Genomic DNA, 12,500 nt, shown 5'->3' on the forward strand with positions numbered 1-12,500 from the left:
CCAGATCTAAGCACCCAGTGGGCCAGATCCGGGCCATGGGCCTTGAGTTTTACACTCCTGGCCTATTGAAAGAGATCTAATGCCAAGGATATCAGTTTTTAAAAGATGTAAATTCCATCCATGATTAGAATTTATCTTTTATGAGCATCATGCAAGTAGCCCAAAGGCAGACAATTGAAGCAAAGCAAAATATGGTAATTCTCATCTTAACAAAAGTTTAATTTAAAATGATGTATTAAGATCTGATTATATTGTTTACTTTGGTTTTTTTTTCCTTGGGGGAAATTACAGATACATTTAAAAGAAAAAGGAGAAGGAAGAAGTACATTTAGTGTATATTAGGAAAAGAAAACTTAAGACTTTCCAGATAATACGATTTTGCATTTGGAAAGAAAGAAAGAAAAGTATGCAACATTATTTAGGAAAAGAGAGAATATTATGAAGTTGGTAGCTGAGTAATTGAATAGTATCTGGTACAGGCAGTGGTTGCATTTACATTTCATAGCTAAACAGAATTATTCAGCATTTTGATTAGGTATAAATGCCATAATATGTTGGTTATATCTACTTGGCCCTTTCTTTCAGATAAAATGGCTAAACCAATCATAGAAGCTTCTTGCTCTGTTTATCATGATATGGAAACCAGGAATCGAGTTTATTAGCCACTAATATCAAAGTCAGAAGTCACTGTTTATTAGTAGTTTCCACTCCAATTTCTGTCTCCTTTGGAGAGAGAAATTAGAGATGCTTTTTTGCACGTTATAGAAACTTCCTTCCATTATTTGTTGAGCAGAGCAAGCCAAATAAGAGAGAGGAAAAAGCACACCCCAGAACATTTATGCTTATGGAATAACTGGACTATATGCAAACATGACCAAGCAGAGATAATTTGTTTGCAGTTATTCCCAGAAATTAAATCTTATGAGAATGGAAATCTTTTATCATTTTTAAAATACTGTATTTTTCAGACTATAAGATGCACCTACCCACCCTCGCAAAAAAAGTGGGTGGAAATGTCTGTGCGTCTTATAGAATGAATGTTGCTGAAGCCCCACCCATCCGCTGGCCCCCACCCTTCGGCTTCTGCCTGCCAGCAATTTGCCTCCTTGCAGCAAACAGCCTGACCAGTTTTATCACAGCCTGATTTAGCATGAACAGCCTTTTAGATCGGCCTCTGGGAATACTGCCTATAAGCTGTTCCAGGCTGTGGGGATCGTTGCTGCCCATCGGGACCAGTGCCACCCATTGCCGCGGCCACCTATCACCCCCTCTATGCACCCCATTTTCAGCGTCCCTGCATCCTGTTTTTGGAATCGGTGCGCCTCATTTTCGGCCTCCACATGCCCCATTTCTGGCCCGTTCCAGGCGGTGGGGATAGGCGGCTTTGGTAATCCTCGCTGCCTGGAATGGGCCAAAAATGGTTTGTGTAGAGGCCAAAAACAGAATGCATGGAGGCCGGAAATGTTGCACGCGGAGGCAGCAATAAGTGGCAGTGCCGATGGGTGACGGTGATCCCCGCAGTCTGGAACAGCTGATCGGTGGTATTCCAGGAGGCAGATCCAATGGCCAATCAGCTGCTTGTGCTACATCAGGCTGTGCTGAAGCTGACCAGGTTGTTTGCTGTTTGTTGTAAGGAGGCAAATTGCTGGGAAGCAGAGGCAGATTTTTTTTTCTTGTTTTCCTCCCCAAAAGCTAGGTGTGTCTTATAGTCCGAAAAATACAGTACTAAGGTTTCTGGTTTTTAAACTATTCAGAATAAACAGCAATTAGAACAGAACAGAATAACAGACCTAGAAGGGATCTTGGAGGTGTTCTAGTTCAATTCCCTGCTCAGGCAGAAAACCCTGTAGCATTTCAGACAAATGGTTGTCCAATCACTTCTTAAAAACTTCCAGTGTCGGAGGATGTACAACTTCTGGAGGCAAGTTGATCCACTGATTAATTGTTCTGATTAATTGCACAAGTGGAAGATGTCTTGCTTCTTTCAGTAATATGTATGACTTATTATGAACCTAAGGGTAAAAAGTTAGCATCGGCCTCTTTTTAGATGCAGAACAACAGAAGTTTCATCTCTTGGATGCCTGGTGGAATGTTTCCTGACAGATATGATCAAACTCAAGAGGTTGAGAGGATTTTGGAGTATCGTTACATCAATGACTATCGAGGAAAGAAGGGAAAAGTTTACCTTTTGGAACCATCTTTCATGCGGACTTTTGCATATAGCACATCAATCATGGCTGGGTCATCATTCATGTACTCGATACCTCTTACTTCCACAGTTAGCGGTTTGCCTTCGGTAATTGTGCTATTTAAAAACAAAAAATAAAAGGGTCTGTGTGAACATACCAAATGGTTCATTCTGAACTTTAGCAAGCAACTACATATTTTGTTACTTCAACCGTGTTAGACATAAAAGAAACACCACTGGCCTGATTGTATGTAACCTGCTGTTCAATTTAATATATTTGAGTGCTGTTAGTTCCCCAGCTGTATATACTGTATATAGTTTATTTTGCATGAACTGCACTGTCAGTGGATATTTTAGAGATAACATGGATGTTCCCCATTCTAGGTTCCTTAAATTTGTCTTTGCTATGATTGAGTTACTGCCTGTAGTGATGGATATTTCTTGTGAAGTCACTTTTTTGCCCTTCTGTGCCAGCAGATACTCAAACAGCTCTAATTTATGTGCAATACTAGTGATAACAAACAGTAATAACACTTCTAAGAATTACTACGGTATGATCCTTCGGCATGTATTCAAGGGATTGCTGTAGTCATATTCATGAAGAGCATCACATTAAATTTAGTTTATTTCTTTGCAACGGCGACCTTTGGCATGCCACTCAAATGTCACTGCAATCTTTTACCTGGACTATAGCTGTAGCTTTAGAGTTGTCTGTTCAGCATTTACACGCCATAAGAAGAAAAATGGAATTCTGCTGTTAGGTTATAAACCTCCCATCCCTTTTAGACACTGCACAGCATTAATATTAAGGAATGTTAAATAATACAAGGAATTGTACTGTCTTTCACATAAAATTGAAAGGCCAACATTTTGTAATCTTAGAAGCTGAGGCTTTTATTCATTGCAGTTCTACAGATAGCGAAATTCACACAGCTAGGCCCTTACAATTTATTTTCCATTAGCAATAATGATTTCTCAATACTGCAGGCCTCATTGTTCTTGTGGCTGTTGCTGCTTCGCATTATAACTATACCATCTCCTCACTTAGGAGTTCAAATAACAGGAGAGGTATCCTGTCTTGGGAGAGTGGAGTCAAAGGGGGCAGGGACCAGAGCAGCAGTCCAACTTGGTGGGGGAGAGGGGAACCAGTCCGCACAAGCGACGGGCAGGCGCACATGTGCGTGCACGCCATTCCGTGATATGAGCGGAGCTGCGTGTGTATGCACTAGCCCACCATTTCCACTTGCACCTCTGGACCAGAGGAGAGGTGGATCCCTGATTTTTGAAAACACATAATTAAGAGAATTGGTGTAATCAACGGGATTGTAGCTGACAAACTTTGCAGTGTAATATTTGTGTGATACACCTGAGTTGAGAAAAGGATAAATATGTTATTATACTAGTGATAAAGATGGTAACTGTTTGGGAGAACTGAATATTATAAGAATAGAGCAGGAGTGTTAAACTCGGTTTCATTGAAGGTCACATCAAGGTTGTGTTTGACCTGGCGGGGAGGGGGGGCGGCTAGTGGGCATGGCCAGGGTGTGCATGGCCAGCTCGACATCCTGCAGCCCTCTGCCAGTGAAAACGGAGTCCGGGAGGGCCACGTGCAGCCCCCCTGGTCTCTGTTTTCACTAGCAGTGAACTACAAGAGGTTGTTGCAGCTTAAAACAGAGCCTGGGAGGGCCGCGTGCAGCCCTCACAAGCTTCATTTTCGCTGGTAGTGGCACTGCAGGTCGGTCCGTCACTGATTCCAGGGCGGCCCCACGGGCCAGATCTCAGCACCTTGCGGGCCAGATCTAGTCCACGGGCTTTGAGTCTGACACCCCTAAAATAGAGAATATATGGTTGGAAGTGTTATTCTCTCTGATTTCAGACAGAAGGAAAGGTTTGTAGCAATCTACTGAAATGCCATCCTACTTATAAAAAAAATCTACCAGAAAATCAAACTGAGGATTTTTACGTGGTGTTGAGTGAACAGCCTATCTTAGCAAGTTGGCTTCTAAAATGGCCTTGCAGAACTTCAATAAAAGTGATCATCAATTCAGATTAAGACTATGCTCCAAGGCACATCTCAGCATGTCATGGCCACCACAATAATCCTGAGACCATCTCAAAGGATTATATCCTTAGCTATCTAATAACCTGTCCCTGTTGGGGTATTTATTTATCCCAACCCTCCTTCCATGAACATTGCTGCAATTTCTAATGTTGGATTTTCCGCCTTACCAGAGGGAACTCCCTTGTGGAGAACTGCGAAGCCGTTACCATGGCAACTCCACAGCGCTGTACAGTAGAAACCATTTTAGGGTAGTACGGTAGAATCCGTTTTAAGGCACAACAGGCTCTTAACAGAACACACACACACACCAAACGGTGCTAGGGGTGTCTTACCCCCCCAGTATTTGTTTCCAGAGGGTAAGTAATCTGTGTACCAAGTCTGGCTGAAATTGCTTGAGGTGTTCCAGAGTTATGCTGGAACATACACAGACACAGCCATTTATATATATATAGGTATCATCTTTGGGGAAATGGAGAGCAAAAATGGACAACTGGGGGTAGATGGGTGAGCATTAAAGTCATTCCAGTGTCAAAGTCATAGCCTCATCTGGTGAAACCTATTCTCAGTATCTATCTTCTCCATTAAGATTAGCCTGTCTCTGGGGATTATGAAATCTAATAGGCTCTTGAATAATCCATGGGAATTTATAGGAGCAAGGTCAGTAAATTCTTCAATAGTCTTCACCTCTACTGGCCTACACATCTGCTAAGGCCATCAAACAGGCCTAGTTGCTTGTGGTTCAGCTTGCTTATTATCATCCCGTAGTTACTCACAAAAAAACCCTCCTTTTTTATGGCTGCGTCTATGCTCTGATAATGTTCTTCCCTAAGGATGCACTTACTGTAAAATCTTTTCAGCATTTAATGCTGTAAAGATAAAAGATGCATTTCTTCACCTAGACTTCCTTATCAGAAAGTTCCTCTTTCCGTTCTATTTTTTTAATCTCTCTCTCTTTCTCTCTCTCTCACGCACACACACCCTTACTGTTTTAATTCACTGCCATTTATTTGTAACTAGATGATAACCCAGCATTGCCCAGGTATTTATTTATAGGTCCAGACCAAATGTAATTTCTAATGTTGGATTTTCCCCCTCACCAGAGGGAGCCCCCTTGTGAAGCTGTTACTGTGGCAACTCCATGGCGCTGCACAGTAGAAGCCATTTTGTGGCAGTACAGTAGAAGCCATTTTAAGGTACATCAGGGTGCATCTTAACAGAACATACACACCTAGGGGTTTTAGGAGTGCCTTGCCCCCACAGTATTTGTTTCCAGAGAGTAAGTAATCTGTGGCCAAGTTTGTGTTCCAGTTATGCTGGAACACATACACACACACACACACAGAGAGAGAGAGAGAGAGAGAGCTGTGTATGTATGTATGTATGTATGTATGTATGTATGTATGTATGTATTTGGAGGAGGAGAAGGGTTGAGATTTTCCTCCCAAAATGTGGTATAAAAATCGAATGAATGCACATTAAATTAAGGTAGCATTTCCTGATTTCAATTAAACTAGTAACAAATAAACAAGGCTCCTGTGATAGCAAAGCAGGTCATAAGTCTTAATATTTTGGCTGGCCTCAATATACGCACCAAATTTGTTATTGCTACCAAGGCTGTCACTCTTGATCGTATCTTTGACATTATTCTGAATCTAGGAAGCTGTGAGTAGCTTCTGTTTAATTTTATGTGTATAATTATTTAGAGTGCCTCTTGTTTAATTAGAGCCGGAAAGAATGCAAATACAATATATCAAACTCAGACGCATCAAGGAGTAGACTAATAACTCAGAATTATCAATAAGAGTAGAAACCAGCATAATAAACTCATAAATATAAAATTATGCTTAGCTGTTATAGGGCCCATTTGATGGCTTCAGTGAATGGAGCCCTTGGTACTACATTCAGCAGGGATGGGGAGCTATGGCCCCCATCCATGCGGTGGATTTCAACTCCCTGTGGATTTCAACTCTCAGAATTCCTGAGCCAGCATGGAAGTATCCTGACATTCAGGATAGAATGCTACAGACCTGAGAGGCTTTATATTATTAACTATTCTCCCTCGAGACCCCACTGGCTGAGTTGCGATGACATACTGCATTAAGCTACTCCTTGTTTTAATCATGGTTTATTGAATAACCAACCACTGGAAAAATTGGCATATCAGACTAAGCCAATATCCTGTCTTAGATCAGGATTAGAGTTTCGGAGTGAAAACACACAGTAATATATTCTAAAATGATTATTGGTGACCAGAGACACACAGAGAATTACCTAGATTACAGAAATCTAGATAGTCATTAGATGGCAGCAATGATACGAAGGACCCAGTGACTCTTTGCTGCCACCTAGTAGTAATTCGGGTTCTGCACTCCAGATATGACAATCCTAGATTAAGTAGTTAGTAAATTAAAGTCAAAAGCCAAACTCACTCTGAGCAACTTTTCAAATGTTAAAAACAAAACTCATTGACCGGGCAGAGAAGACTTCATCAAGATTCACGGCATGTAAGTAACAACTTATTTGCGGTTGTAAAGAAGAGACTTCCAACAATAAATTAATCTCAAAGTTGTTTTATACTTGAGTCTCCAGCTATCTCATCCACACTTAGTTGCTATTTATTGAGCCGGATGCTTCTACAAGACCATCTAGGACAAGGGTGTCAAACTTGATTTCATTGAAGGCTGCATTAGGGTTGTGTTTGACCTTGGGGGAGGCGGGGGGCAGAGTGAGCATGGCCAGGGTGGGCATGGCCAGCTCAACGTCACTCGAGTCAGGTGTGCCTATGGTGCTCCAAGTGCTCTGCCAGTGAAAACGGGCTCATGAGCCTTGTTTTCAGCTGCAACGGCCTCTTGCAATCCTCTGCCAGCAAAACGGAGCTCTGGAGAGCTACACATGGCCCTTGCAATTGCCATTTTCGACTGCGACAGCATCCTGCAACCCTCTACCAGTGAAAACGGAGCTCTGTATTCGCTAGCTGAGGCAATGCAGGCCAGTCCTTTGCGGGCCAGATCCAGCCCCCGGGGTTTGAGTTTGACACCCCTCATCTAGGGATTATTCAAATAGACTTTCATTTCTAAGTGTTCTCTCTTTTTTAAATCTATTTTATTCATTTTCACATTCCATTTTACAATCACTTATATACAGGGTATTTGCTATAAAAGAAAAAAAATATATAAAAAAAATAAAAAAAAATAAAAAAGAAAACACAACTCATCATTCACAACCCCACCTGACACTTCCATCCTCCATACACCCCATCTACCCCCTCCAACTTTCCTTTCCTCCCTCTAACGCTCCCCTCCTACTTCCCTTTCCCCTCAAACCTTCCTTCTCCCCTTACTCCCAACACGCCCTCCTTGCATTCCCCTTACTCCTTCCTTACTCCTCCCTCCTCTTTCCCTCTACCTCCCTCCTTGGTGTATTCCTTTATTCAAGTGTTGTTTATTATAATCTGATAAAAAGTAAAATAAACCAAGGAAAAAAAAATATAAAGAAAGAAAAGAGAAAAAAAGGAAAAAAAAAGAACAACCGTATATAAGTGCATTCTTGTTCTTATTGCGACTATGTTAACACCCACCCACCCACCCACCCCCCATAAATCCCCATCCCTACTCCTCCCGACTTCCCAGGGCCCACACCTGGCACTGCCTTCTATCTAAAGTATCTTATGTTCGTATGGATTAAAAATAAAAGTAATATATTAAAGGAAAAAAAACCAAAAAAAAAAAGAAAAAAAAGAAAAGAACAAAGAAAAAAGAAAAAAGAAAAAGAAAAAAAAGAAACTCTTTGTGTTGATCTCAGCCCCCCATCTTTATCTATGCTTAAATAGTATAAGTCATTCTATCTATATTTTATTCTCGTCTCTTGCTTCTTTGTTATTTACCCCGACCTCCTGTAGACTCTCCCATTCCTCTTCCTTAACCTTGTATTCAGATAAACATTTATCCAAATTTGTATAGACATCAATATACAATCTAACTCAAACATAATCCCTTCTATTAAAATTTAAGCAGCGTGGATCATTCCACATATTCAAATATTACTTTACAGAAGAATAATCAAACTTTCCCTTTCTTAACCTTAATTTCAAACAATAATTCAAAATAATCTGACCAAACTTTCCCTTCTTAGTAAAATTTAAGCAGCGTGGATCAAGTATTACTTTACACAAAAATCAGTTTGCATTCTATCTTGAAATGATCCCGACCAGCTTTCCCTTCTAATAGGATTTAAACAACGTAAATCATTCAGTATATACATTCAGTATCACCCCACCAATATACGTAAATCATTCTGCATGCATTTTACCCTCATCCCTTGCTTCTCAAATATTTGCCACTATCAAATTTATGCAAACATTAGTTTAAAATCTAGCTCAAAATAATTTCACCAAGCTTTCCCTTCTAATAAAAATTAAATAGCATAGATCATTCCACATATTCAAATAATAGTTTCAGCAAGAATCAGTTTACCTTCTATTTTAAAATAATCTCTTCAAACTTTCCCTTCTAACAAGATTTAAACAGCGTAAATCATTCTGCATGCATTTTACATATATACATTCAATATCACCCCACCAATAAATTCCGCTTTTTCTGCCGGAGAGAGGTCGCAAACCCCCATTCAATCCACAACTTTAGTGAATATTTTAGAATGTCTAAATCCTCAAACTCCGCTTTTCTGCTTTTCCGAAGGAGGGGGAGCTACCCCCTCCATCTTGCAGCCATGTGGTCTGTTGCTTGCCTTCTCCTTCGGCTTGTCTCTCCTCTTTTCCAAGTGAATCAGGAAGTCCCGCCTTCAAAGTCTTGTAATAGAAATCTCGAGCCTCCGAAACAGAATTGAGACGAAGTCTTTGATTCTCAAATGTGACCGTAATGCCGGCTGGGGCCTCCCATTTATATTGAATCTGATGATTTCTAAGCTCTTTAGTTAAAAAGGTATAGTCCCTTCTTGCCTTTAACATCTGGAAAGGTATTTCTTTGAAGACAATCAAGTTCTGGCCATCAACTCTCAAACTATTATTGTAAAATTTTTGCATGATCGCGTTTCTGGATTCTTTTGTGGAGAAATATATAATTATGTCCCTCGGGAGCTGTCGCTGTTCCGCTACCAACGAATTCTGGCGATAAATTTTCCGAATCTGCCAATCAAAGTTAAGTCCCGGGCTTCCCACCGCGTGGCTGAGGGCTTCAATAAAGGTCTGTTTCAGATTCTCTCGCTCCTTTTCGCGGAATCCTCTGACTCTTATTGCGAATGCCTTCTTATTAAAGTTTATCATAACGAGCTGTTCTTGAGTGTCTCTAATTTTTTGTTGTAATATTTGAATATTAGTAGTCAAATTAGAATTAGCCTCTTCCAAACTTTCTAATTTATTCTCTATTTCAGCGGTATAATCTGACAGGGCAGACACGGCTGCAAACGTATTCGCCTTCATTTGGTCAATGTTAGACTTTAAATCACCATATAGCTCCAATACAAATTCCTTAATTTCTTGTTTAAAATCATTAAACATTTGAAAAAAAAATTCCTGTGTTAGGGCGTAGGAGACAAGGGCTGCGATGCCAGTGTAAATTCTTTAAGTTCATTCACAGATTCTTTAGGCACATTTGTAGAGAGACGCTTCGATTTTGACCTGGGTGCCATTATAAATAAACAAATAAACAGCGCTTTCGCTCCCCTCTGTTTCCAAAAAAACAAAAAAAAAATTATTTTGTTAAGGAGCGGTCTGCAGGAAGGTAAAACCGGCTACGTACATCCCCTATCAGTCACCAACGGAGAGAAATTGCCATTTTGAAGTCCGTTTAAACAAAGAAGCCTCTAAGACAAATGGTGCTGGTATTTACGATAGTAATAAAAGCATAAATCTCACAGGGGGTGGGACCCGCCCGTATTAATCTTAGCTTCAAACAACTTTGCTTTGTCCTGGGGGGGGGGTCGCCTGTCTAGGGCTGCCAAAAAAAGGCAGCTGAGAAGAACTGGCTGGAGATAAAAGCTCCGCTCACGCTGGATCTAATCTCTGTCCACAGCCAAAAAAAAAAGAGAAAGGCTGTGAATTACGAATAGACCCTAGCACACAGAGCTACTCCCTGCCCCTTTATGCCAAAAAGGGGTGATATCTATGATCTTATTTAGATATACAGACCAGATCTCTGAGAGGAGCTCGGTTGAGCCCTCCTCGGCGACAGACTCCTCCCCCCGGATCCTCTAAGTGTTCTCTCTTGTGTCATGTCCCTGTCAGAGCCTAAATCTGCGGAGGGGGATGAGCCAGAGCTGGAGTCAACGGGATTAGATTAGATTAGATTTATTTGGCTTGTATGCCGCCCTATTCCCAGAAGACTCAGGGCGGCTAACTATAAGAAGGGAAGGGGGTACAAAAATAAAAAACGATTAAAAAAATACAGCAACAGTCATAACATCGGATGGGGCTGGATAATTCAACAGCCCCAGGCCTGCTGGAACAGCCAGGTCTTAGTTGCTTTGCAGAAGGCCGGAAGGGTAGTAAGGGTCCGGATGTCAACGAGATCGTTCCATAGTGCCGGAGCAGCCACAGAGAAGGCCCTCCACCGGGGAGTCGCCAGCCGACATTGGCCGGCAGATGGAATCCGGAGGAGGCCTAGTCTGTGGGATCTAATAGGTCTTTGGGAGGTGACTGGCAGGAGGCGGTCTCTCAGGTAACCAGGTCCTCAGGTAACGGGGATTAAGGAGGCAGCTTCATTGGCTTCGGAGGAATGTGGGAGGAGCATACTGAGGTACCCTAGGGCCTCTGAGGATTGGGATGGCTTGTTAGCAGGATGGAATGGGGCAGGATGACTGAGAGAGGGCAAACAGTGGACATGAGGAGCAACAGAGCTCAGGCGATGAGCAACAACCGCCCCCTCCTGATCCCCAATCACGGAAAGAAGGAAGGAACAGTGCAGGCTGACACCTCTGTGAGGCTTGGAAGCCATCTTCCTGGAAGCCATGTAATTGGGCCTACAGCCCTGCCACATTTTCTACTGTGGGAAATTGGGAGGGGGGATTATATGGAGTATGGGAGATACAGTGTCAGCCTCTGTTTTGCTGCTTGCTTTTCGGCTGCCATTGAAACGGGGAGGGGGGCATGGTATTTGGGAAAGGGAAATATTCTGTACAGGAGGACTTGTTAATTGGGAGTTGTTCTCACCATTCGTTTGCGCATGTGGAAAGGAGGGGAGTTTCCCGCCAAGGTCAACTGTCCGGCATACCAACCTGATGATGATTTTTGAAGATGTCTCCCACCTGACAGCTGTGGAGATATACGATTGGACTAAGGACTGAGGTTACCAAGGGGAGGGGAATGGGTCATGTATTGATATCTAATGCTTCCGCGCGCTTTTGCTCAGATCCAGCTTTGCTTAGCTTCTATTTACTTATAATCAGTAAAAGTACTCTTAATTCTGCAAAATGGAGTTGAGTGGTTTCTTTCGTGGTTACTAAGTGAAGCAGCACCTGACAACAGTCAAATAACGTTCCTTTCTCAGAGAGTCAAGGACATCTTGCCCTGCACCTGGAGTGGCGTGACTGGGAGGCATCTCCAGTTGGGACGGTGTCTGATTGGGCCATGTGACGCACATGTGGGTGCTGGGCAGGGACTTGAACTTCCGTTTGGGTGGGAAACAACCTGGAAGCTTTCAGATTCGGGTTTTCCCAGGTGTGCCAATAGGACATCTCTAATAAAATGGAACTTTGAGGAAGATCAAGCCTCGGAGTCTTCTTTTGTTGGAGGATGTTACTTGGAACCCTGACACCCTCTTCACAAGGCACACTTGGGGACTGAGATTTAAGGAGACACTGTAAGGAGGGATGCTTGAAATGCTGAATTTGTAGAGCTTGGTGTGCTGCTACAGACATTTAGAGTTTGTACGACTGCTTGCTTCTTCCTGACTTTGTGGAGTCATTGTTTGTTCCTTGGATTGTGGACTCTTTTCCCTGTTTCTTTTGTTTTGCTGGAATGGGCGCAGCCAGAGGCTGGCTGGTGTGTGTGTGTGTGTGTGTGCGCCCGCGCGTGCGCCAGGGATGGGTTTCTCGCCCCGTTCCAACCGGTTCGGTTGGAACGGGGCCGGCGGCGTCCTCGCACGCGCGGCGCACGCATGCGTACTAGCGTCTGTGCGATGCTCCAGCTGCTCCTGGAGGATCGCGCAGGCGCTGTATGCGTCCTGCGCATGCGTGGAAGCGCAAAACTCGTCAAAACCGGGTAAGGAGCGCGGGCGGGCCCTTCACCGTTCCCGGAAG

At 42.7% G+C, this 12,500-nt stretch overlaps 1 protein-coding gene across 1 annotated transcript in view; it reads right to left on the bottom strand.

The window, feature by feature from the left end:
• The window catches only part of ASCC1 (activating signal cointegrator 1 complex subunit 1), a 133,062-nt gene that overhangs the window by 68,866 nt on the left and 51,696 nt on the right, over positions 1–12,500 (bottom strand). The window contains exon 7 of the mRNA XM_032232339.1: positions 2,186–2,305. Within this exon, the coding sequence (XP_032088230.1) occupies positions 2,186–2,305 (120 nt within the window). The remainder of the gene's footprint in view (positions 1–2,185; positions 2,306–12,500) is intronic.

This window comes from Thamnophis elegans, chromosome 15, assembly GCF_009769535.1.
Source record: "Thamnophis elegans isolate rThaEle1 chromosome 15, rThaEle1.pri, whole genome shotgun sequence".
NCBI classification, from domain to species: Eukaryota; Metazoa; Chordata; class Lepidosauria; order Squamata; family Colubridae; genus Thamnophis; species Thamnophis elegans.